At 41.9% G+C, this 26,920-nt stretch overlaps 1 protein-coding gene across 3 annotated transcripts in view; it reads left to right on the plus strand.

The window, feature by feature from the left end:
• The first annotated feature begins 358 nt into the window (after positions 1 to 358).
• Positions 359 to 26,920, plus strand: part of sema3d (sema domain, immunoglobulin domain (Ig), short basic domain, secreted, (semaphorin) 3D) — a 41,987-nt gene continuing 15,425 nt past the window's right edge. The window contains exons 1-8 of one of the 3 annotated variants that reach the window (XM_033635998.2): positions 359 to 645; positions 10,380 to 10,637; positions 18,124 to 18,284; positions 21,290 to 21,352; positions 21,476 to 21,595; positions 21,706 to 21,799; positions 22,320 to 22,448; positions 25,763 to 25,899. In XM_033635998.2, coding sequence (XP_033491889.1) covers positions 10,430 to 10,637; positions 18,124 to 18,284; positions 21,290 to 21,352; positions 21,476 to 21,595; positions 21,706 to 21,799; positions 22,320 to 22,448; positions 25,763 to 25,899 — 912 coding nt within the window. In that variant the 5' untranslated portion in view covers positions 359 to 645; positions 10,380 to 10,429. Of the gene's footprint in view, positions 646 to 2,145; positions 2,267 to 10,105; positions 10,280 to 10,379; positions 10,638 to 18,123; positions 18,285 to 21,289; positions 21,353 to 21,475; positions 21,596 to 21,705; positions 21,800 to 22,319; positions 22,449 to 25,762; positions 25,900 to 26,920 lie in introns of those variants that run through there. The other 2 variants (XM_033635999.2, XM_078167937.1) reach the window with 2 other exon arrangements.

Consider the following 26,920-nt stretch of genomic DNA (forward strand, 5'->3'; position numbering starts at 1 on the left):
CAAGGAGACGCATCCAACGGTTCAACCACTCACCTCCTGGAAGGGGCTGCAGAACATCTGGGAACAACCCATTTATAAACAATTTTTAAACAACTTTTACAACTGTGGATTTGATGGATCATTGTAAGAACCCAATCCAGTCTCTAATGCCCTATATTCATGACTCATGGAATATCCCTATAATTCTACTTTTGCGAATATTTCCAAAATGTGAGGAAGTGCAGTGACCACTTGGAGGTCTAACCTCAGTCCTGGCTGGCAGCGCTGCAGATGCTGAGGGCCCCTCCCTCCTGCAGCAGCAGCAGCAGCAGCATAATTGGGAGTTTACCGTCTGTCTTTCCTGGGGCGATCTGCCACAGAGTAACCAGCCATCCAACACACACACACACACACACACACACACACACTGAGTGCACCCAGAGTTCAAGAGCGCTAGTGTGCGGTTGACTACAATTAAGGGGAGTGGAAATATTTGGGGGGAAGTATTCAGTTTATCCATCCACTTTTCTGTTGGTCGGGACGAGGTTTCGCAAGTGTCTATACTTTTGGTTACTTTCTGTGCGCGCCAGGCAATTAAGGAGTGACGCGGCTGTCCACAGCGTGGGCATGTGTTGCTTGTGAGAGGAGACGGAGTTGAACAGGCAGGTAAGGTGAAACACACGCGATAATGATAATGTGAATCAGTTTAATCCAAACTTAGAAGTATGAGTCAGGTCGCTGTGTACACTGGTTTTTGGGTTATGATATTTACTTAGTTCTTGCCTCTACCATCTGTTGCAGTGTAATAATTCACTTGTGAAGTTATTTGACGTTTGTTCAAATATGATTTTAAAAGTGAGTCCATAGCCGATTACAGGAAAGAGACATCTATCAGTAGCTGCAGGTTTTAAATAACCTCATGTTCATTTTTTTGACACAGTTTGTAAATTTAGATTTTTGTCTTTATCCGTTTGTAGACCTTTTTTTTTTTTTTTTTTAACTAAGTTTTCACATGTTGCATTATGTGCCTGTCACATTTTGATATCTGATATTTTCAGTCACTTCTCCAACTTCAAGCTCCGCAGAACAGCTTACCAGATTTTAATGCCAACTCTGAACAGCTTTGTTTCAGACACTGTAAAAAAGAATCCACTGGTTTAACTTTAAAAATTGAGGTAACAATTTGCATGCATATTTATAAGTAGCTCCAACTCTGGCAAAGTCAGTCCTATGAGTATTTAGTAATCTGACAAACTCAGTTAATTTACTATAACCAACACGATTTGCTTTGACATCTTGGTTCAGCTTTATCAAGCTTTATCAATTTAATATTTATCCAAAAGCTGTGGTGATATTTAGTGATCAGATTATTTTATTTGATAGATTTAACTTATTTTAACCCAGTCCTACTCAGAAATGTCAAAAATGTTTTTGATTTTGACCAGCTCCTTAAAATAAGTTGTCAACTGACTAATGAAACAAACAAACAATTTTTTTTATGGTGAAAAACACATTTATTTTAAGCATTATCCACTAACCCATTATCACTTTTTAGAGTGTAACTTCTCACATAATACAATGGGTTTTGAGAATCCATGTAAAAGTGTTGTATGATTTAAAGCACATTAATGTGAAACTTTCTATTCAGTGCAGCTGGATTTGCAACCTTAAATCAATAACTGCACCACTGAGAGCTGTTTTACAACACAATACAGCTAGAGAGGTACAGATGTATGTTAGAAGCTGCCTGAGTGGCTGAGTGTTAGGGTAACAAATGTGTTTGAGCAGTGTTTGGACAGTTTTTGAGGAGGGGGGCAACTGTGGGGGCTTCTAATACCCCCAAATTGAATGTGACTATAGGTTCACTTAAGCAGCCAAGTCCTTTTCAGTGACCCAAAATATCCACACTGCGGATATACAGTACATTAAACATTCTGCAGTGGACGTACTTGCTTTACTTCTGGAGCTCACTGCGATGTGTGTATTTCTGTGGCTTCCTGTGCAGCATATGAGAATAAAAAAACATTCATTTGGGTTGAGTGGTGTAGCTATTTAACCATCCTTCCTCCGCCTGTATATCTAACAGTCTCAAGGACCCACTCTCCACTTAGTGCACTTCTAAAGGTTTATCTAACTCCCTACAAGGCGCTTTGAGCTGAGGGGGTGTTGTGTGCGAGAGAGGCGAGGAAACAGTCGAAGGGAGGCAGAGAGGAAGGGGAGAGATGGGAGCTGTGTGGGTATTGATTTCTCTGGCAGTGTTTCAGGGCTTTCGATCAGCATGACTGAGGTAAATAAAGGATTTCTGCTTCGGGCCACAGAAAGACAACTCAGAAAATCTTGTCTGATTTTCTTCCTTTAAACACCGTCCAATCGTTACGTCACTGAAGTGCTGTCTGCCAGGCATATTTAATGCAGACTGTTGTATGTACAGACACAGGGGATGGGGCAGGCTAAGGACTGCTGTGATGTGCTTGTGATCTTTGAGAACTTTGAAGGGACATCTGAAAAGTCTTATTTCTGTGAGAGCTCTGGTAAGGTTGGGAAAATTGATAATCATTCACTGTATCAATCACTTCAAACTCACGCTGTGCTCACACTGAACCTCCTCTGTGCTTTCCTTCACTGCTGTTCCGTTTTGCATGTCTGGACTGATCCAACATTACTCCAAAAAAATCACAGCAACGATATTCAGCTGTGTTTTGAATGGCCTACAGCACCATTCCTGCACTCTGTGACAACGTCATGCTGTTCATGGTGATGAAACCTAAAAACTGAAAGAGTTCTTTCTTAAAACTCAACAGGTTATTTGGTGGAAAGTGTTATTAAAACACGCTCGCAGCCACACTGCGCACCAGCCTAACCTTATATGGTCATGTTTCCAGAATCCTTCAGTGCACACAGACAAAGCAGCTTGGGCACCTTTGCTGCTGTTTAGAGAGTCTACAACGGTTATGTGCCAATGGCTTGCAGACAGACAGCCCGGCTGCCTGCCCTGCAGCTCCGTGGCCTCTGTGTTTCCTCTGTATGTACTGAAGTGAAGCAGAGCTGGTGTGGAGATAACCACGTAACAAAAGCCCTTCTAGGACTGAGCAAGAACAAAAGAGCTGCTTCCCATATTTTTAGAAGACAGTAATGCTCTTGAGAGGAGTTGTTGCATTGCATACTTGGGTGTACCCTTACATATATCCTCAGGATAAGGTAAGGAGCCAAGCGTGAGCACTTCCAACTGTCAGTCACTGTTTTCATGCCCTATTGCTCCCATCTGCCTATCTCAGGATGGTATTAGCTTACACACGCACATATGTTCATACATGCCGGACACTCTTGCACATTCAGAGCTGCATGCCCAGGTCATGCCCCGGTCAGCGTGTGTAGGGTTTCTTGTTTTGTTGTCACTTATCAACAAACCTATCGGCATGTTTATCCAAATGCAGTTGTCTCGGTTACATGGCTGCTTCTCAATTTTGTTTCCACTTCATGTTTTTCTGTTTCCATCCTCTCTATTGAAAGGAGTTAAACCACAGATCCAGTATCACTTTCCGCCTCTGCTCTTCCACCTTTCCATTCACTCTCAGACCTGAGCTGGCACCGCCTCAGAGCAGTGGACTCCGTCTGCCACCGCCAAAGATTTCAGGATTAAACTGCAACATTAAACATACAGAGAATCTTTAACAAAGGCAGCACAAGCACTTTTATGCGTCTTGGGTGTATTTGGTTACCATACCAGCAGTTGCTCAGAGTATTCTGTTACCAGTTGTTTTCAAATAACAGGTCAGGGCTGGACAAAACATGGACAGACACAACCTCAGGGCTGGAATTTTATCCATCGTCTTAGTATTTTTTTTCTCCACAGACATACTCTTCAGCTTCTAAAACGGAAGGAATTCCACTGGAATGTCGTCTCGTCTGGGCATTACTTCTCAGTCATTTCACGCATAGAGGGTTTCAAGCAAAGGCTGGCTGTCATGAGATGTCTGTTACTGTTAATGTGGTGTTGTGAATGTGTTTATGTGATGCAGAGCGGGGCCTGAATGATTCGCTGTGAGAGATTCTCAAAAACTCTTTTACAGGGGCAGTGGAGTTAACTGTCTGTATTGTTTAGATGTGCGAGGGGCATTTAGTAATCAGACAGCCTGTGGATTTCTGATTTATTGGATTTATTAGCAGGTAAATGGCTCCAGGAAATGCAGACTTCCCTAATGGCAAGGGATCAAATGATGCATGTTCTAGTCCATGGAGAGGTATTAGATATCCTTACCTATCCTTACCGTTTTGTACTGTGTGCTCATTCATTATTTAGGGCTAATTTACTGCCGCGTTTTCAACTTCAAAGCCCATCTCTGTCTGTATCACTGTGTTTGGGTGATTACATTTAGTGCGTAAGGGCATATTTTGGCAATTTATTTTGCAATCATTTCTTTTGGAGTGATATGTAATTTCCCAAGAGATACACACGCTGTGCTGATAGATGCGGTGTTTCACTCTGATAAGATGGGCTAATGTTTGCGGTAAAAATCTACAATGAATCACAGCTTGCTGCCTTTGACTTAGGTAAACAAATTACAGACAAGTAAGTGATACAATAAAAGTTGCCAGAAAGCTTTAGTGTAACAGTGTGTAGGTTGAGGTTTTTCATCTGGGTCCAGAAATAATCTTACATCATTGCACCGATCATGTTTCATATTTACTTTATCTCTGGCAACAGTTGAAAAGAGTGAGAGCTTGTGTTGTGTTAACGTTATGAAGGAGAAATACTTTCGACAGGAGTCAGAAGACATCAATGTCGGATCTTTCAGATCAGTATTACTAGTTTTTTGAGGACGGAGAGCTGACAGGGCTCTTTTACTTTGTTTTTATAAGTCTTTCAGCTTGTTGCAGAGCATGAAATAAATTGCCCTTTCTCTGAAATTTACAGTTTATGGCACTGCCAAAACATAAAGAAAAAGAGCACTGTATTTTAACAGTCTTGTGTTTCCTCCTTACTGCCACCTATAACTGGAGTTATAGCCGGCACATCAACTTTAATGCTCCTTGTATATGCTTTACAGTTTGTGTTTAGTGCAAACACAAACAGTGTGGCCTGCTGGCTGTCCTGCATTTCCCCCTTTGAGACGTGAACTCACACAGACTCACAGGGGAGTTACATGCTTGCTTAAATGCAAGGTTAAAAAAAGATGATTGACTGTTGGCCAAGAAAAACAACCAATGTCTTGAGAGCTAGAAACAATTACCCATGTTGTTCTGCCAGGTCAGTGCCTGTGGTCAGGGAATAAAGACAAATAGCCGTGCTAATGCACTCTGTCCTGTGGAGATGGAGGGCTTTGATAATAGAGTACTCTACAGGGCACCTGGGTGTTGCTAAATGCCTCATTAGGGGTGGTCTCTGTGTGAGAATGCCCGTGGCCAAAGCACTTCTTCACCATCTGCTCCTTTCACATGTCTGGCGACAACTTCTGCCCTCTGTATAGTTTCTTTAAAAAGTTCAGCTACTTTACATTTCCCACATAGCATCTGAATAATAGATTTTGGATCATTGTTAAAGCAAAGGTGGGCAGAAATCTGGAAAAGGAAAAAAACCCCAGCAGAATTCAGGCCCCAATCACACAAAAAGCATTTTGGCAGCTGGAGACAGCTTTTTGTAATTGCTTTTAATGAGAATGAAGCTTTTTGCCTGCTGTTTTTGCATTGCAACGTGGCTCGTATTTCTGCGCTGTAGGTGCCTGGCGTTTTTACTGGAGAGCTCCGAACTCCTTGATTTGGAAAAACTTCAACTTAGATTGGAAAAGCGCCCCACGTCATCTTTTTTTCCCATTGTTCAGTCAGATGATTTGAGAGGGGGGCCTCCTGTGTAGAGATGCACCGATCTAGCTTTTTCAGTTTCAATACTGATCCTGAAGTTGTGGCTTTGAGTATCAGCCGATACCTGAGACCGATCCAGTACCATGGTTGAGCTAACAAGCTACCTTTACATTTAGAACAGAAAAGACTAGCGGCATCAGGCATTGATGACTGCACAGTTCTTTCCTAAGATAAAATGAAACAAGATGAAACAGATTAATGCAGATGAACTATTTATTTTTTTAACAAAAATAAACAATTGTGCAACAGCAGTTGAAATAGTGTGAAATACCTCCACACAGCAGATTCTCTCCTTTGCTCCATGACGAATGACGTAGCTCGCGTCGCAGTAGATTTAAAGGGAAAGGATCGCCTCAGGTATAGGTTGCATTTTCCGATACCCGATCCATCTATTTTGATGATATCGGGGCCGATATCCGATCCAGATATTGGATCGGTGCATCCTTACTCCTGTGGTGGTCACGACAGCAAGTTTACAGTTGGTAAACAATTGAGGAGAAATTGTGGTGGCGGTTGCTGGATACCCAGAGTCATAGACAGCAGGTTGTCAAACTGCCCACAAGTCATCCTAAAATGTGCCTGGAAACTCCCATCATCCACCCTCTTTTTTAGGGTCTCACGTACCCACACAGATCTCTGTTTTCCTGTGCCCAACAAACCTACAGCAAGGACCCTCTGCCTGTCCATTTTTGTAACTATATGTAACATATTTGTAACTTTGTAACTGTAACTGTCTGAAGCCCCTCCTACCAGACGACCACGGGCATATGCACATGCTTCATACTGTAAACCCAGTGTTTCCTGTAGACTGGACTGGTTTATTAAATCTTATTTCATTGTAGAGTTCGCTCAGCCCCTTCTTAGCCCTCTGTCTCTGTCTCATGGACAGCTGTTGGGATGCAAAGAGAATTTCAACAACTATTACAAAGACATTTTTCTAAAATAAATTGCCTACCCTAGCTTTAGTTAATCGGTACTGGTGAATGGTTGTTTTATTGCACATATACACCAGATTGCTGGAAAAGCCAGTAAATTTGAGGAGGTGACATGTATAAGATGCTATATGTTGGGCTGAGATCAGAGGCCAGCAGCGCCATATTGGCTGCTTGCTTTAAATCTGTCACCATCGCCATCAGGATTGTTTCCCATCACCCCCTGCACCGTGTGCCGGCCATGCTGCCAAAGACAACAGGGACTCTAGCCGCCAGGAAACAGGGGTGTTAGCTTAACCCACATGGCACAAGCTGTCAGTTTCTGCTCTTTCACACCTCTATCTCTCTCTCTCTCCCTCTCTCTTACGCTTTTCCTCTCTATCTCTCGTTCATCTTTATTATTCACCCTTTCCGAAGAACTGACTGACTGGCAACACATTACGTCCTTCCGTGCTATATCGCATGACGATCTCCTGTTGTCATCCTTTTTCTCAACAGATGGAGTTTTTTTTAACACTCGAGCTTTCTCCTTTGTTTGGGGTGTATTCTCTGCTGTACAGACCTATGCTGCTGATAGATGTGGGCACTCAAGCAGCAGAGAGAGATACATTACTCGAACGCTACTCACATGGGTGGAATCGTGTCACTGCTCCCCTGAAGATACAGTTGGGAGGATGAGCCCCACTGCCGGCACTATCACTGTCGCTCACAAAGTGTGCGCAGACCGCACAGATTTAAACCTGCTCACTTTCTCACTCTCTTTGCCGATGGCCCATCCATCACACACAGCTCCATATCTGTATTCCTAACCCTGAAGGTGTGAAGGTGCCTCAATTTGTCATCTTAAGTAAACAGCAGTCTGTTTATCAGAGTTTAATCCTCTCCAGTTTGAAGCTGCGGGGTGCCACTCTGCCCTGATTCCCCCAAGTTTCAAACACCAGATGCCAAAGCTGGACAGGGAAAATAAATGAAGTGAAATGAGTTGTACTGTAACAGCTTGTATCTGTCTGCCAACATGCCACGCAAATCTGCGTGCGTAGGCGTGAATGAATGTATGTTCTCATAATGTCAACTTATATCAGTGTTTGGCCCAAAAGGTGATCTTGACTTTATGTCCAATTCCTCCAACCGGAAGCAACATGCTTGGTTTCAGTTTTTGAGATCTGTGAGTGTTTGCCACACTGGATCTATTAATTTAGGCTGACATTGTTTATGTTGTCACAAGACAGGTTGATGTGTGTTATCTGAGATGGGGGTAGAAGGAAAGTAATGAGGGAGATGTAGCGAGAAGGTCTTCAGGGGAGGGATTCTTTTAATGCATTCATTAATTAATTCATCAATTGCTTGGTTAATTAATAGCTAGATGGCTGTGGAATGTGCAGGAATGTGTGTTTAAAAACACTGATCCTACTCAGTTGGTATTTGGGTAGGGCGATGCACTACATGCACAGCAATTCTAAACAAGGGTAAGGTTATGAGGTAACAATGCATTCCAATGTGGTACGATGCACCACTTTTCCTGGCACAAATACACCACTGATGTGTGTGTAATTGTGCCGATTAGCACCTGATTCAGAGTAAATCGGGAACAATCACTTTCAGGCACAACTTTTTGACTACTCATTAATTTAGCACTTAGTTCCTCATTTCCTTATTACTTATCTCTTGATATAAATGATTACCAAAGAAAAAAACATCCTCTCTGTGGACTCGTTTTATCAGTTGCATGCCCTTTAGAACATCCTGTGTCTCGTGATGATCACATTTGCACGTTTGTTTGCTAAGAGTGTAGTTATATGCACATGACAGCTGGATCTTTGTCAGTTTAAAATGCCTGGGATTGAAACATTGCTACATTTGCATGTTTCCAATGTGTAAAGGTCCGGTGTATAAGATTAAGTAGGTTTCAGTGGCACCTAATAGTGAAGACTGCAGATTGCAACAAGCTTAAAACTTCTCCTCATGAGAATTTATTAAGTGTTTATTATTGTTCAGGAGGTTTTTACTGGGAGCTTAACTGCAGAGATCTCTTCCTCTTCAAAACAAATGGACCAGCTGATTAGAAATGGTAGGAAAAAAAAACTGAATAAATCAGTGTTTCTCCAACGCTGTTCAGCCTGTCTGCGATGAGCACCTGCTCATGCGTGCTCACCTTTTTTCTCTGCTAACTTAAGATCCAGAGCCTTAGAGATAAGGTGAGGAGCACAGACATAGACATAGAGCTGCTGCTCCCTTTCGAAAGGGGTCAGATGAGATGGTTCCAGCATCTGATCAGGATGCCTCGTGGGCGCCTTCCACTGAAGGTGTTCCGGGCTCGTCCAACTGGTAGAAGACCCCAGGGTAGACCCAGAACACGCTGGGTGATTACATATCTCCCCTGTCCTGGGAACGCCCTGGGGTCCCCCAGGAAGGAGATGGAAAGCGTCTCAGGGGAGAGGGACATCTGGGGTGCTTTGCTTGGCCTGCTGCCCTCGTGACCTGGCCCTGGATAAGTGGATAAAATTGGATGGATGGATGGATGGATGGATGGATGGAACTTCAGATCCAGACATTCAGGAGGTTTTTACCAGGAGCCGAATTATTTCGCACAGGACTTTTCCTCTCTCAAAGCAGTTTCAAGTTAAAATACCTGTGTTTTTCTGACACTGCTTATAGCTGAGGGGCTGTTAACTTGGGTGGCTGACGTGAAAATGTGAAAACACTAGTGGCTGTATCTACACATCTGTACATTCTGGACTACTGTATAAAAGTGGCAGTGCAACATGGCGAAGGCCATGGATGAGGACCTGTTCCCCATGTAAATGTGGCTTATTTCATTTTTATTCTTATTCTCATACACTAAAGAAAACATTCTTATTTTATTATATCCGGTTTCTGCCAAAACATCTCCCTAAATCCTACACACTGGATCTTCTAATGTTAAAGTTCCTCACTGAGCAGTGTCTCGGGAAATGGCTAGTTCCTGCCACAATGATTTCACTCTGTCCCGTGTTTAATTAGTACACATTGCTCAAGTTCTCCTTGCTTATTAGTGCCAGAAAAGCTAGCAAACGTTCCCATGACTGTTCCCTCATACGTCTCAGTTTCCATTGAGTGTGAACTAATGTCTGTGCTACAGGCCTCTTAAATGCTCTGTTAAGTCCCAGACAGGACGTGGCCCATTTTTTTACAGGACATAAAGGAGGAGCTGACAGGGTCATCAGCCAATGCTAAAACTATTGGCAAGTATCATTTAGCTCAAGAATTAAATGAGTTATCCAAGTCAAGAGAAGACAAAGGGGAGAGAGAAACTGAAAGAGGCATGGCCAAGTGAAAGATAGTAGAATGGGAATGTTTTCTTAGCCTGACCTTTGTTTTGGGCAAACAGATTTAAAGGCGACACAAAAGGGAAGCCAGTGACAGGCAACAGCTGATGGAGGACGGGTAAAGAGAGGGGGCATGCCTGTAGGGCTCCATGGTGAAACAGCTGAATGGTCCCAAAAGCAACCTGTGTACATATCCTGCACAAAGTTAGATGAGACTGCACACACACACACACACACACACACACACATGCACACTTATGATTGCTCCTCCCTAGCTTGACTTTTTACTCCGGTCTCTCTCCAGGGTTGCAGAAAAGGACAGAGTGAAAACAGAACAAGACCACTCCACACACCATGAAGAGAAGGGACTCTGGTAACCAGGGTCTGAATGAAGCTTGGGCTCTGCAGCGCATGTCTGGCAGTAATTATGGCGGCATAGGGAAGAGGATTAAGGTACTATCCCATCCGGGGGTCCCATTAGTGGGATTGATGTTGTTGGCCACCCTTCCTTTTGGAGCAAGCATCAAACAAACCGTCCCCAGGGTCAAACTCAGCAACAGAGGTAAGACATATTGTTGACTTAATTTTATTACTGTTACGTATTTACATTTACTTTGATTTGACGTCATTATGGATATTTTATCTCATGCCAGCAACTCATCAGTGCACTTGGAGTTATTGCTAAAGTTACATCAGACTCTACTGACTCACACCTATGATTCTCTTTATTTTCTTTTTCACTCATTTTTTGTTACCATTTCAGCGTGCATCTTCAAAGACCATGTCTAGCTTTGTCTTTATCTCTCCTTGCAACATTTGCCTCCACTTGTTTTTATTTCTCTTGTGGCTTTGTGCACACAGCCAGGAGGAAAAGTGAAAAGAGGGAGAAATAGTACGCTCAGTTGCACTGTTAAAGTAAGTGGTCTTTGAAACAACACTGTAAAGTAGAAGACTCACTTTGTGAACCATTAGCCCATTTCATTTTGTCACATTTGATGGCCACAAAAATGTTCACTGGTCACTTTTTGTGACACATGAGCACAGTCCATTAATCCTCTCATTAATTCTTATTGCATAAACCTGCAGTCAGTTAAAGATATACAATGCCGGATTTTCCTTGAAAAACAATGTACAGACTCACACAGCAGTAATTCCTTTCAATCATTACCTTTGACTGACTTTTTAATGCAGACACATTGCCCTTCTCTTCTTATTTTATTTGCTTAGAACGTAAAGCAGGATTTATACTTGCACCTCAGCCCACCTACGCCGTAGCTTACATATGTGGCCTACACTGTTGTGAGTATTTATACTTGTGCAGTGGTGTGTCTGTGTCACTCTGCAGTTACACCTTCAAAACACTTGTTGGCAGCAGGGTTTCTGTGAAGCGCTGTAAGGTTGAGATGATTCAAAACACACCCAAAACACACTTTAAACATGGCTTAATAGCAACAATTTGAAACACAAGTACACAAACTGGCTTAATTATAACTTGCAGCATTCACAGACAAACACCTGTCTTTATCTGGATATATTTTCCCCACAAATACAACATGCTGATGTTATTAGCACAAGCCTATGGCATTTTACATGGTATAAATTAGCCTAGCAGCTAGCAGACTTTTCCTCTACTCATATGAAGCCAGGGAAAACAGCAACGTTTTAACATTGCTAACGTTACAAATATGTCTTACAAACACGTTTTCCAAACAAATACAACATGCTAATGTTATTAGCACAAGACTATGGCATTTAACATTGTATAAATTAGCCTACTCATATGAAGCTAGGATAAATCCTGACGTATAAATCCCTGAAGGATAAATTTCACACAAGACTTAAAATGCTATTTTGTGGAGGCTTTATTGTCTTTTTCTGTAAAATTAAAGTAAATTAAAGCTTCCTTTCCACTGAGGGTAATGGTTTCAGCCTATGCAAATAGACAGGAAGTCTGTGTCGCCACAACTTGTAGTTACACTTCTGGGCAGGTGCATGTCAGTCTAAGGCGTAGGGTACAGCGTCGATTTGATACAGAAGTACAAATCCCGGATAACCCCACAGCACTCAGGTGAAATCAGGGTTTTATAAACAGGTAGCGACCAGGTTCCAGACTGTAAGCAGCAGGCATCCAAGACACACAGCACCAAAAAAAACAACAACCAAAAATAATTGAAAAACACAAATTTGGCGAGGCTAAATGCTATACGAGAAATCTGGTGTAGTTGCAGTCCACTTCTATACGTCCTGTATTTCATGCTGATGCTCTCAGCCCACAGCAGACTGTTGATCAATCGGTTGTATGTATATCATCTGATCCCGGCGATGTGCACTGCGTCCATGTGTTTAGTTTTGCGTCAGCTGTTTGCTTTGTGCCACCGGAGGGAGAACTGAATTATTGCTCTCCTTAAAACCTATTCTAAACTCCAGTGCAAACTTTACTTCAAAGTCTCCGTCCCTCGTGCTATGTATCAGCTGCAAGAAACCACACAAATGAACTTCAGTCCTGCTCCATAAAACTGAATCCCCACTGTGACCTAAAAGTAAACTCACTCTGACTTCAACCTCCGAAAGCTCTCTTCTTGTCAAAGGCTTCCAAAACCCATGGCTGGAAATAGATACACATGTACGTCCCGAGTGTCCAACATAAATACATGTAAGTAGCTGAAGGAGTAATGATTGGTAGGGACAGTGTTTACTCAGCAGTTAGGCTAGTATTTAGCTCTAGAGGTTGTCTTATTTTATGTTTGCTTCAACCAACCAGTTGATAGAATAAAGCAAAAATGATTACATTTTAATGGGGCCATATATCTTTGACAACTTTTTTGATTCTCTACAAGGGTGTGTCTTTTGGCTTTGACCATGAGCACGGCTGTCTAAACTTTTTTGTTCACTCGAAGGGCCATCTGACTAAGCAGCGGTTTCCTTTGGATCTCACATGAACAACAGTAGAACAATGCCCATTTTTGTCTCTCTCTTAGTCAGAATGACTAAAGCAAAGAAGAATCTTTCAAAAGCAAAAGCATCTCCAACTCAGTGCGCACATCATGCACACATCATGTCATCATCTCATCCGTGCACACTCTTCAAAAGCAGCACCACCCAGCAGCGATCACTCTTCGAACATTGCATGGCCATCCTGTGAAAGCACGGCTCCAGTGAGTGAAGGGTGAAATGATCAAAGCGAAATCATCCCTGATTGAGTGGACAACTCGAAAACAACTGCCCTCTACTCCACATGTATTTGTTCCTCTGAAGAAAACATCTCCAGGCACGAGTTCAAGTTCTGTCCGGAGTCACAACATTGACATCATGGCCATCTGCCAAATGAGAAATGAAATCATCTGGTTTAAATATCTTTAATACGCTGCAGATTCAGATTGCTGTTATGCCTTTGTTCTTAATGTGTGAAAAAAAAGAGGACTAAGTTACACCACATGCATTCTGTCCTCAGTCCTTTGGCCCTTATTACTCTGAAGCTACAGTGTATTGTTCATACAGTAGAAAGACAATTTACAGGACATTTTTCTTCTACTTGTAAACAGTTGCTCAACACCGAAACTCAATTTGGTAAAATAATCTTCTTAGTCACAGCAAATCAAAACATATTTCCATGATAAATCTAGCAGTTCTTGAGCTCATTTTTATTAGTTTCTTAATTTATTATTAGTTCTTATCAGCATTACTGATGGGGACGTCACTCTGTGTCTTGTGAAACCATGGACAGATCATCCTACACTGCATATTAACAAAGGCAGACCGAGGCTGTTATCATGCAACATGAAAACAGCAGTTAGCTTTAATGCATAGTCCGATGATCAGTAGGTACTTCTAGTGAATACTGTTCTAATTCATGCTTAACAGGACTACTTTGCAGATTTTCAACCAGCTTTGTGTCATAATGATGTGGGTAGTATGTGTAAATAAACTGTGGTAAACTACCCTTAATCTTACAGCGCCGAGATCTCCCTGCTCATCTCTCAACTCCCCGCAACTTATCATCCAGTCAGATTTTTGCTGGCTGTAGGGCTGTTGCTCAAAATACACTTTCATTTTCGTATACTTGCTACCACCGACAGAAAAAGTATAGTATAAGTCAGACTAAACTCAGATCAAACTGTAAAACTAGGCAGTGCTGATCAAATATAAACCATGATTATGATACTGTATTTCCTATTTGTAGCCTAAAATCACTTCAGAAACATATTTTAGTGCACTGTTTGGCTGTAATATGAGAATAATACAAGAAGTGGGTGTCATACAGTTTCATGTACTGGAGAAGTGAAGGCTGAAAAAAATTAGATCAAACGGTAAAACTAAGCAGTGCTGATCAAATATGAACCAAGATTCTCTAACTGCGTTGCCTATTGTCCCCCTAAAGTGTTTTCAGAAACATATTTTAGCCTACAGTTTAACTGTAATTGGAGATTGTTTGTTACCAGCTGGCCAGCATATTGTTTCCTGTGTCAAAAAGGCCAAGCTTGCATTACTTCACACACCAGCTGCAGTGTTTATTGGTCCGATGCGGTGCAGTGCATTCTGGTAGTCGTAGTAAAAAATGCCACAGCCCTTTTATTCTGTTTTCTTTGGTCATGTAGTGCCAGTTCCATAAGTATTTGTGTGTTTCTACTGCATAGACAGCCTATCAAAAGACCATCTTTCCAATAGTGAATAATGTTATGATGTGAATCTTCTCCCAGCACTTATGGCAGATTCAAACACAGTGTCATTGCAGTAATGTATCTTTTCCACTTAATGCGCTTACATCAACTTCAGCCTTCAGAAGAAAGGCAATGATGCGGCCGATTAAACATTACTCATCCTGTGTGAGGTGGTCTGCACTTTTACAATAGCATACATTATAGTATTATAGAACTTAAATCTTGTTCATCAGCAGAGTCTTAACCTGTTGGCAGCAAGCCAACATGGTGATGTCTTACTCAAATAAATGTGTGGATGCCTCGGAGCGCCAGCAGAGGAGCCGATCAAGAGTTGTTAAAGGGGATGAGGGCTCACTTGGCTGGTGAAAGGTGTGGAGAACTATGCTAAGTGGCAACAGCCAAGCGGGCTGTTTCAATGGGCTCATAGTGCTATGTGTTTACAGAGCAGATTAGGCTAGCAGGCCTAATCTCTCTGGGAGGTTTAGTCTGCTGGGGGCACGATGTGTGTGAGAGAGGGGTGAGAGATATGAACATGTGGGGGTGCTGTGTGTGTGAGCTCGTGTATGGGAGGAGGTATTAAGCAGGATTGCGTGGTGTGGAGAGGTCCTAGAAGTTCAAATATTGAGGGTTGGTAACCTCTCCAATCCTTCACACCAAGAGGGTAATCACAATGTCAATCCTTTCAGAGTGACTCCCACAGGACTCCCCCGCATTGAGCCAGTGTTTATTCAAGGCATGTTGCTATACTGGTGCACTGAAAAGAGCCTGGTGATAGAAGAGATTTTCCTCAGATCAAGGAGATCAAGGACACAGTACTGAGCTGAGAATGTAGTCAATGGTTAGCTCCCAGAAATGGACCTTGAAAGCAGGGAGTCCAAATGCTACTAATGGAAACACAGCATATACAGAGTTGTTATATTAAGTCTTTGTATGCAGTTTATTAGGGCCCTGAGCACTGACTGCAGGTGGGAGTGAAGGCTGAAATGAAACTCAAAGAATTATTATTATTTCTTGAAATAAACTGCATTTTTTAAAGGCTAAAGTTGCCCATAAACATTGCAAATACATCATAAGCAGTGAAAAAATATGATTTTTTTTTAAGTCTTGTGCTCAGGTGTGTCAAAATGGCTCAATAGCATAAAGAACTCCCTGCGGTACATTTCACCCAGACAGACAAAAACTGGGAAGCAAAGTGACATGAAAAGACCTTAAAAAGTCTCTTCGAGCCATACACTAAACCTGACAGGAAGTCAGCCATTTTGAGCTAACCATGCAGGTATTTTTTTGTCTTTTTGTCTTTTTTGCCATTTACACTCCAACCTGATTCATTTCAAACTTTGTCTATGCCATCAAAAGACATTTGAGATTCGAAGTTGTTAAGTTTGCATTTTTCATTGAATAGTGTGGCTGTGGGGAGCTGTTAAAGTTCCACATTTTGCCACAAAACAGGAAGTAGTTTCTAACTCCAGGGAACATGGTTCCCCTAATCTTGAGAGGGCTTTTTCCCAGTTAATGTTTTGTGCCTAACAATCAACTCCTCCAAATTAAAACTGTTTATTTGTCTTTTTGAGGGAAAGGACAACTAGCCTTGTTGAAGAACGATGGTTTGCCTAATACATGTACACACAGAGTAATATTAAAACAGGATTGTTGTGAAACTGTACTGGAATTAGTTTCTGCACATCAGGTTAGTAGTAAGATAGTTCTTATTCTTGTAACCGTAAAAATAAGAAACTTTAGCATAGACAGAACCACAGTGTTTATTTACAAGACGGGTAGAAAATCCTTGCATCATGAGCATTAAAATCAAATGTAGCTGAGCAAACATTGCCTCAATTAGTTACTGTTTAGCCATCTAAAAAAAGCCCACCAAAAAATTCAATATCAGTTTAAGTGTAAACTTTAATTGGAATATTTTCATTGCATTACCTTGCTGTCAGACAGCCTTTTCCAACAGGGAATTGACCTGTTATATTGAAGCCACCAGACTCCACTGACAAAAACAGTAATTTTATGTGCCAGAACACAGAGTTGATGGTCTGTCATGGCCTTGATTGGTTAGTGTGTAAGGTAAAGTAGAGCAAATATTCAAATGTAGCATACACTTACGTTTGGCTGCAGGCCCATCCACAAAAATATATTATTAAGCTACCACGCTGGTTGATTACATTTATCAAACATGATACAAACATTAGACAAGTCAGATCACAATGTGTAACTATATATCTCACAAAGGACGGCAGGGGAGATACCTGCACACCAATGCAATTGGGCTGGACAGCCATAAAAAGGCTGAGATCAATGCAAAAAAATGTCAGTTTATTTAGGACATCTGTGCACAAAAAGGGTGCTCAAATTGCAAAAAAAATAATTAAAAGTGAACAAAAAAAAAAACAGAAAATGTTTCAGTCCTTGACTAATACATTTTTTTGTTGCCCTAAGTAGGCGCAGTTTCACAGCAGCCCTACGAGTTTGCCGATTTTACATACCTCCACCATTGTAATCACATGCCAGATTTCTACCTGAAAGTGATTGTTGATGTTTGTGTGGTGTCATGGTGATTCGGCCGATATCAGTATGTGATTTCTTAACTCTCATACTGACGTAGTTTTCAACCAGCCTACATACTTCAACAGCATGATCGAGTTCCTGAAATTGAAAACTGAGTTATGATTTGGTTGTGCCTCTCTGAGATTCAGATGGCCCCCATCTGGCCACCCCTATGAAAGATTTCTGGGGGTGCAACTGATGTATGATGTGTAACTAATGTGTAAGCAACAGGTATTCCACCTGCTCTTATCGTGATCTAATATCACATTACCCATGACAGACATACAGCCACAACACATGTTTATGAAGATGTTCAGTCATCTGCTAATGAGGTCTTGTCAGGAAAGTACTGGAAGAGAGACAGGTAGTTTCAGAATAAAATAAAGCCCTCACCTCCTTTAAGACAGCTGCTTTTAAACCATGAGATATCTTCTTCAGAGTTAATGAAGTAGCTGCAAAAATACCCTGATGAAGATATCTGCTAATGCATCCACTGAGGCAGTGTGCTGTTGAAATCTCCTGCTACTGTATCTCCTCTCTATCAGCATATGTAGCTAAGGTGTTGAACCACAGAGGATTAGGCAAGTTTCAAGTCAAGCCAAGGCACGTTTTGTTTCTCCAGAAGAGGAAACTCAGTGCTTGTCTTTGGGATTTCGGCATGAGTGAACTGAAGAGAATAAGTTTGACAGCGTAATCCCTCTGAAATCATTTTTCAGCATACTGTAATTCAATGCTATATGGTGCGTTTTTAAATGTAAGCTCTGTGCATACACTGTGCTGCGGGTATTTAATAATCTCTCTGTTTGTCTCTGTGTCTGTCTGCCCCTCTCTCTGAGCCAGAACTGCTGCATGCTGGCAGTGTGTCTCTGTTTTTGGGCCCCTCTGATGGCCTCCACTCCCACTCGCTGCTGCTGGATGAGGAGCGAGGTCGTCTGCTGTTGGGAGCCAGGGAGCACATCTACCTGCTTGACCCTGACAATCTCGCCAGGGCCCCCAGAAAGGTACGCCATACTGTGAAGAGCACAGAACAGGCATGTGCAAATTATATATAGAAGGATATAGAACGATCCAAACTCAGACAGAAAAATGAGGCAAAGAATGGATCTGCTAGTGAAATAAACAAACAGCAGCTTTTGGGTTTGTAGCGGTTCAGGCCATTTGTTATACTTGAGAGGTTGTTTAGGTAGACTCTGAAGTGTTTACAGCAGTTTGAGGAATCCCTACACCCTCTGACAGGAGAATAGTGCCGTATGAAGGTGTAAGATTGAATTGGAGCTGGAGTGTCTTCTCCACACACATGAATTGATCCAATCCCCAGACATGCAAACTTATGCTTGGAGTCCATTGAGACGTCTTAATAACCTCTGTCATTTGCAGCTCATTATTATAGCGACAGTCCTTTAGCTTCAGCTCATGACACTTATACCTGTCTTGCCATTAAGTGGGATGATGTAAGGTATTTTTTTTCCCATTCCTGCGTTGCTAAGCTGAAATGTACTCAGCCGTGTATTGTTTTAGGGAAGAGCTCACCTTTCAGTCAACACCAGTCTGAAAGTGTCTGTCTGGCAAGGTCAGGGTCATCATGATGGAGGGCACACGCGCACGCACAAGTACATACACAAACACGCAAATGCATTTGGACGGATGCCACATGTTAAAGTTTGTAGATGTGAGTGTGTGTTTATGCAGCTGAGGTTGATCCACAGAAGTGGGACGACAGTGTGTTTATTTGATTCTTATCTGGTTGTTTTAACTCTTGGTCTTGCTCTCAAAGTGTTGCCTTTTTGTTGCCTCTCTGGTTATTGATACTGATGCCGAGAAGATATGCACCAAAAGTCTAATTCTCTGTGCCCTCTGGGACCAGAACCTTGACAGTGAATATGGTCTAGGAAAGCAATCTTGGTGTTTATCAGTTAATGAAGAGGCATACCTCGAGAAGGAACCCTCAGGCAATAAAACAACACCAAATGTTATGCTAGCAAATGCTCCAGTTGTTTCTACCTTGATTTTCAGGAGTTAGCTGCCCTATTGGAAACTTTTTTTGCCACAGGATTTAAAAACCCTATACACTGTGGTAAAACTAGGCCACTGATCACTTTTTATTCTTGGTTTCAAACCTAGTTTAAGCCGTACTCATCACGTCGTAGCACTGGTTTTCTGTATGAATTCCTCGGCGGCATGCAATGATTTGGAATCATGAGATGTTTTAATATTTACACTGCTGTGTTTGCATGCGATTTCAGGGTCTGTTGACCCATGAACAAGTTTGGCGATAGCTCTCCATGGTAGGATTTAGGGGACATAACACGCTAAGCACATAAGCCTGTTATAACACATGTGTGAACATGGTGGGGTACATTGAAGGGACACTGGATGTTATACATCAATAGCTCTCTCGTACCAGCACCTGGAGGTGTTAATTCTTCTACAACTTAGATTAAATGTTTTATAATCCCCAAAATGTCACAGAGAGAGGCGAGGAACTGGGAGACATAACACAACATAACACTGGAAAATGTGCAGATCAAAGGTTAGTAAAATACAAGATGGAAACAGAATACAAACAGTGAAAAACAGAAATCTAGAATAACTACTGTAAAATCAAAATACTGTGTCTCTAAAGTCCCATTTCCACTGAGCAGTACAGTTACTTTGTTCTGTGGACGATAAACAAGGTGCAGACTTCCATCTGTGTCACCAGTAATGAGGAAATATAGTGAGTGCTGGACGGAGCAGTGAGTGACAATAAAAGTACTGTTTGTGGTGGAAACGCTAGAGTCTAGGTACCATGTCGGAAGGTTTACTTTTGGTTCCAAAGGTACCTTACCAAAAGTGTTTGGTGGAAATGGTGCTTAAAGAAATCTGATAGAGAATAAAAAAACTGGCTTGCCCGAACTTGTCTGGCTGTTTGTTCCAGAGTTATGGGGCACTGATGGCAAAGTCTGATCTCGTGTTGTTTACAGCATCTAGGTCCCGATAGACAAAGCTGAGTTTTTGCTGTGTGTCCAGCACTGTTAGCTCTAGTTGGCCCTTGTTTGCCCTCTTCTTTGGGCAGCATGTTAAGTCATTGCTGGAGCTGTTGGAGCACATTAGTAAACGGTAGTAAATGAAATCACTCTGATTGGCAGTTCAGCTCAATGCGCAAAAGGAGAAATGGAAGTGAGGAAAGTAAACAAAGAGCTTAAGTTCAGAGAGCGTGAGATCTAAACAAACTTGTTACATAAGATAAGGTCATTTTCTTAAGGCATTTCTCTCTTTAGCAGAAACAGTTCGTAATGGTTTGTGTTATTGTTTGCTAGTGCAGGGTAAACATGCTTCGTTCTTCAATATTGTGTTGTGTTGTTACTGTGCTAACTGGCTAACTAGCATCTTTAATCCACCCTGTCAGTTTTCCAGTTAACTTTTTTTGATGATGTATACAGACTTCCCCATCCACTGGTGTGAGAGTTACTTCCTAGTGTAGGCGTAGAATGTATGCGCTAGCTGGCCATTGTCTGCAGCCTTTGCAGTGACACCGGCGACATGGGGCGACACAACAGTCTGACTGCAGTCCCTACTAGTTCTTTGATTTTGTTTTGGTGTGTCTGGGTCTTAAGGGCTACAAAAAAGGACATTCTAGAGGATCTTGGGCTGCACTCAGGCCCATATCAGGTCAGGGGGTCAAGAGCTTACTCAGTGGTACCCTTTAAAGTGATCCATAAAATCCTATATTTGACTCTAAAGTACACAAGTAGCCATTGTAGAACTGTTAAAACTGGAGTGTTATGCACTCTCCTTTCAGATGTTGTGGGAAGTCTGGCTGCATTCTGAACCTTCTGCAGCTTGAACACATTATATTGTTATTTTATTGGCTTAAAGAGGCATAAAGCGCGTTACAGTCTGGCAGAGGTTTAATGAAAGTGTAAATGGCAGTGTTGAGGTTTCTTGACTGACTGACTGATTTAGGATCTGAAGTTAGAGGCTCACAAGATGTGAAATGTTTCTCTTTTCATTTATCTCTCATTAGATTCACTGGCCTGCTCCCCGGGACCGAGTCGAAATGTGCAAACTGGCAGGCAAAAATGCAAATGTAAGTACCCCTTGACAAATATATAGATTCCAGCTAGTCTATCTGTACACCATTATGTGTGGTTAAATACATTATACATGTTCAGCCACCCATACTTTTTTTCCTGTCCCTTTCTGTCTCTAGTTGGAGTGTGCTAACTTTGTCAGAGTCCTCCACAACTACAATCGAACACATGTCTATGCCTGTGGGACGGGCGCCTTCCACCCCATCTGTGCTTTCATTGAAATCGCCGGCCGCAGAGAGGTAAAGCAGATACGAGCCAGTGAAACTCAGCATTAATAAGTTTGACATGAGTTCAGGAGCTGGATTTAAATTTTAAAGTGTAACATTATCTTCCTTTTTTCGACACTCAGGATGGCGTGTTCCAACTGCTGTCTAATACGCTGGAGTCTGGCAGATTGAAATGTCCTTTTGATCCGTTGCAGCCATTCACCTCAGTCCTCACAGGTAATGCGAGCCATCACACAACACTCTGGCAGCCCTGCCTTATCTGCCGCGCGCCAGGATTGTATTGCTGCACAGCACCGTTTACCGGGGAATAAATTATGTTTCTCCTCGAGTCTCCGCTCGGTTGTTTGAGTAAATTTGTATTCATGTGTCTGTTTTCCCAGCACTTTTCTGCAAATTATTGTTCTCAAGGAAGAGGCAAGCAGACATTTCTCAGGGAGCAACACATTTATTTGGCAGACACTTGTAAACAACAAGTGCTTTTTAGCCTTATCTCTCTTTCAAATGTTTGCTTCTTGAAATATTTCTCAGTCTGTGTTTTTCTATGCAGGTTCACTGAGGTAAACCCATGAAATGGTAAAAGCTAAACAGTAATGTAAACTGTCAGATTGGTTGTTTGTTTTTATGGTGTACCCGTTGAGTAGAATTCTAAGAAGCTACTGCTACTTGACTTTTCGTGTACAATACTGTTCCATGTGTGCACAATATGTGATTGACCTGTGTCTGTAATTGATTCCAGGTCAGTATCTGTATGCAGGAACATCATCAGACTTCCTGGGCAAAGACACAACGTTCACACGCTCCCTTGGCCCTCCGCCTGACCAGCACTACATACGCACAGACATGTCTGAAGAATACTGGATCAATGGTACACACGTGCTTAAGCATATCCACATTACCACGCTGAGTGCACTCAAAACTTGTTATTGCTTTTTCTCCAAACTTCCAGCCTCTCCGCCGATACAAAGAGCCTCTCTGTGCCCTCAGGATGGTTATTGACATTCCAGCACGGAGGAAACAGCCCACTTATTCATTTAGCTGGAACTTTTATATGAATGCCATAGCTGCACAGGGGCCACACCTATGGGGGAATTTACAGTGTGCCACAAAATTCACGGCCTTAGTCACACAACCGCACACACATTTACACACACACAGGCATGCACAGTCATCACAGAGGAGGGAGCCTTCTCTCTCTGTATACATCTCCAGTCTGAAGTGTTTTACAGCCGCTGATGGGTTGTCGTGTATCAACAGTTGTCACCGGGATCTAAATCCTTACACATGGTCTCCACATTTCACAACCTCGCAGTCAGGGATGTTTGGAGTAATTATTTCTCCCCCTCTCTTACTAAGTGTGTGTATACAGCGTGTGTTAGCGCACTGAAAACAGAGAGAAAGAGCACATCGTCTCTTGTGGCGTCTCTGTGCTTGCGAGCCCGTGGAACATCTTTTGCAGTGCTGCAGGACTAACAATGACCTTCTGTTGAGTGTGTTAGCAGGCGAACATTAAGCTGTTCCAGTTGGGGAATCACCCTCTGGTGGTTGGCTCAGCTTCTAGGGGTTGAGCTAATGTTGATGTAATGTCACTGCAACACTTAAGCCTCTGGAGTAGTTCCCGCCTGAAGGACAGGGCACTGATGGCAGCGTGCTGTTGATTGTCTCCTTTATTCACTGCAATTTCTACATCATGTGTTGTATTTACTGTCCTCTTGTTACACTGTGCTTCATCATAAAATAGCAATCATCATTAGTTGTAGCGTTGGTTTTTTATGTCTTAATTTACAAAAGATCTGCCCGGAAACCCTTTGATAGTATTGATATTAGTAAAAACTAGTCCATACCCATTGGTAGCTTTGTCACCTTCTACCTATGCCAGTCCTTAATGCCTATGTGCAGTTTCACATAGATTGACCACGTCAGAAAAAACGTGGGACAGACAGAATGACTGACTGACAGAATGACACACTGACAGTTTCCGTGATTATGTACAGCATACCATACCATGACTTAGTCATGACAAAAATTAGAAAAAACAACAACATTCGTCCACAGGGGGAGCCACAGGGATCGGTCGCATTTTAGCCATTTTTAAGCATTTTTCTGTTGTTATAGCGCCACCCAGTTGCCAATTAGAGTTAAATTTCTCCAGTCACCTTGAGGCGTCCTCTACCAAGTTTAGTAAAAATCGATATGGCAGTTAGGCCTAGATAAGAAATTAGCTCTCTAGTGCCCCCATTTTGTTTGATGGGGTCAATAATGTTTATGTGTGGTCATATGCCTACAAAGTTGCGTGGTGATTGGTGAAACCCTTGAGATGTTATACACCTTTATGTGATGAGCCACGCCCTCCGCAATATTCATTGCCTTATAGAAGCTCAGTTTTAGTAAGTTTTCCAACTTCTGCCAAGAGGGAACTTTAGATATTGGTCCCTAGATTATGTTCACCGAGTTTCATGCAGATCGGTCAAACTTCCTAGAAAGAGATCGATTTTAAGTGTTTTTCAAAAAATTCAAAATGGCGGAAAATCTATATAACCGGAAGTTATGGGTTCTTGAGGAAAATTTGTTCCTCACGAGGAGAGGCATCTCTGTGCAACGTTTCATGTCTCTACGACATACGGGGCATGAGATATGCCCATTCAAAGTTTGCAATTTCAATCGGTTGCTTTATTTGCATCCTCCCATGACCCTCTACCACTGTGCCAAATTTCACATGGATTGAGAGTTTTCGTCATTATATAGTAAGATTAAATAAATAACCCTTTACTGTTTACTGCACAACATTTATTCATTAATTCTCTGAAAGATATAAACACTAATGCTTGTGAATTAAAATTTAAATTACAAACATAGGATCATATTATAAAGTATGATGCATTTTTCGGCAGGATGAGATCCTCTGGCAGACAATTACAATTACCATCTTAAGTCACTATGTTCTGAACAAATGCATCATAAACACTGTGACTTTGTATTGATACAAAGTCAAATTTGCAGTCTGGAGCTTATAGGCCTAGGCATGATGGGGAAAAAGGGCGGTCCCATCATTGCTAGACTCTCAGCACCGGCACTAAGGTGTGCATCACAGCTGAGATGGAGGAGCAGAGTCAAACAGTGTGCTCTCAGTTATGCCTGCAAATATGAAATACATTGCTGGAAATGTTTCCAACAATGATTCCATTTGATTTTTAAGTCTAATATAATTCAGCAGCAATAATCAGTATTTTTATATCAAAGTTGAATTAGATGACCGTGTGTAACATGAAAACTGTCACTCATATTGACCCACAGAGAATTATCACCCAACTCTGCAGTTCCCCTTAGCTCTGTGGAGTGTTTTAGCATCTTTTAGCTCCATTTTTTAATTTTACGGCAACATTATTGTCGTTTTTTTTTTTCACTCAAAACAATAATCAGTACTTCCAGCTGCAACAGGCAGCTGTTTCCAGCAAAAAAAAAGTCACTATAAGAAACCTGTCCAGCACCATAGAGTACACAAAGTTAGCAAACAACAGGTGACCATAATGGAACACTTAGCTAAAGAGCCCCATTTTTTTTATCTTGTTGTTGGTTTAGATCAAAACAGAGGAAGATGAGGAGTTAGAATTGGTCTTACATTCACTGGGTGTCCAGAAACATGACTCCAGGTGAATACTAATGTTGCTCTGTGTCTGCTTCATATGTCCTGCTTTATTAGGTGGTGATTTGTAATACGTTGTGTTTACAGCCGCCCTCAAGGGGCTAAAAGAATCAATTAATCCTGCTTTAAGTAAGGTTTTGAATGCAGGACTTTTATACTTGTAATAAAATATTTACATTGTGGTACACCCAGGTAAGCCTGTGTGTTTGAGCAGCACACTGCTGCTTAACAGATGCTGTCAGACAGGCTGAAAATCATTAAAAGTATACAAAACTGCCTTTAAACTAACTCAGATATCCTTAGAATCACTGTATCAAACTGTACGGCAAGTTGGGGATTTATGTGCAGCCCTAACTTTAGCTTAGTAAAAAGAAAATGGTAATAAATCAGACCTTTCTGTAGAAATAGAGTGAGATTGTAAATAAACTTGTGCTAAGTGTAGTGTTAATGCCACCTTGAGGCTGCAGCGTATGGCAAATCCATTACCTGACTTATTTTAACACTCTCCCCCGTCTCTCTTTTCCTCTCCGTGTCTTCAGAGGCCAGGTTTATATCTGCTCATCCCATTGCAGACACCTACAATCCAGATGATGATAAGATATACTTTTTCTTCCGCGAAGTGTCGTGGGAAGGCAACGACAAGAGCATCCTGTCCCGAGTGGCTCGTGTGTGCAAGGTGAGATATTACACAAGAGAGGTGTGGAAAGTTTGGCGGTATACAGAGGCATGGAGGGGAGGATGTAACAGATGGGTGGACAGGCAGGGGGTAGAGAGGGGATTAGAGAGGGGATGGAAGAGTTAAAGGCCCGACTAGGATACTTGTACATGAACTTCAGCACACAGTTAATGAGAGAAGTGGTATTTGGAAGATAGAGTGGGTGTGACATAGTGGGACTATTGAGAAAAACATTGGATGTGGAAGACCTCTTACAGAGTGTGGAGGAGCCAAAACCCCACTTATGACTAGTTGTGCATTGGTTGAGATTGAGTGAGTGAGCTCACTAGAAAATGTCATAGGTTTGAGCAGGCGGGTCAAAAGGTGACAAAGCAGCACTCTGAGTAAGTCATCAATAACTTACAGAAACATTGCAATAGTCCACCTTCCACTTCTTCTTCCCAACTTTCTGTCTCTCTTTTTATCACTTCCTTTCTCTCTCAAATACACAAAAGTTGCCGGTATGCACGTTGAGTCAGGTTCTGATGGTCGATTAACACATATTTTTGCAAGCTGGGCTCTGCAGATTGGCTCTCATAACGGATCTGGTGGATTCCAAAAACCCCTGACCCGTGCATCATTGACTATGTTTACATGCACAACATATTTTGTTTTTTGCCCTTATTCTGAAAAAGACGCTATTCCTACTGAGCTGTTTAGATTCCATTCACATGCAGCCATGCATACACTAAATAACATGCCCGTACGTGTTGTTTATCACATGAAAATGTGGAAATGTGGAACAGCTGGAGCTGCTTGTGCCATTTTGCTTCTTGCATCAAAATAGGATTTAGTTAGGAGTTAGGATTTCTTAAACCACTTTCTCAAAAAAACCTTGCAAACTGTTGGCTAGTAGTAAACAGGCAAGAGGCTGTGTGTTGCAAACTGCTGTAAAAACCCCAGTTGAGATGCACAAATGCGTTGTATACATGTTCAAAGAATACTCCCAAAACCTGAATAATACTGGCACATACCGTCTTAA

This window comes from Epinephelus lanceolatus, chromosome 5 (genome assembly GCF_041903045.1).
Source record: "Epinephelus lanceolatus isolate andai-2023 chromosome 5, ASM4190304v1, whole genome shotgun sequence".
Lineage (NCBI taxonomy): Eukaryota > Metazoa > Chordata > Actinopteri > Perciformes > Serranidae > Epinephelus > Epinephelus lanceolatus.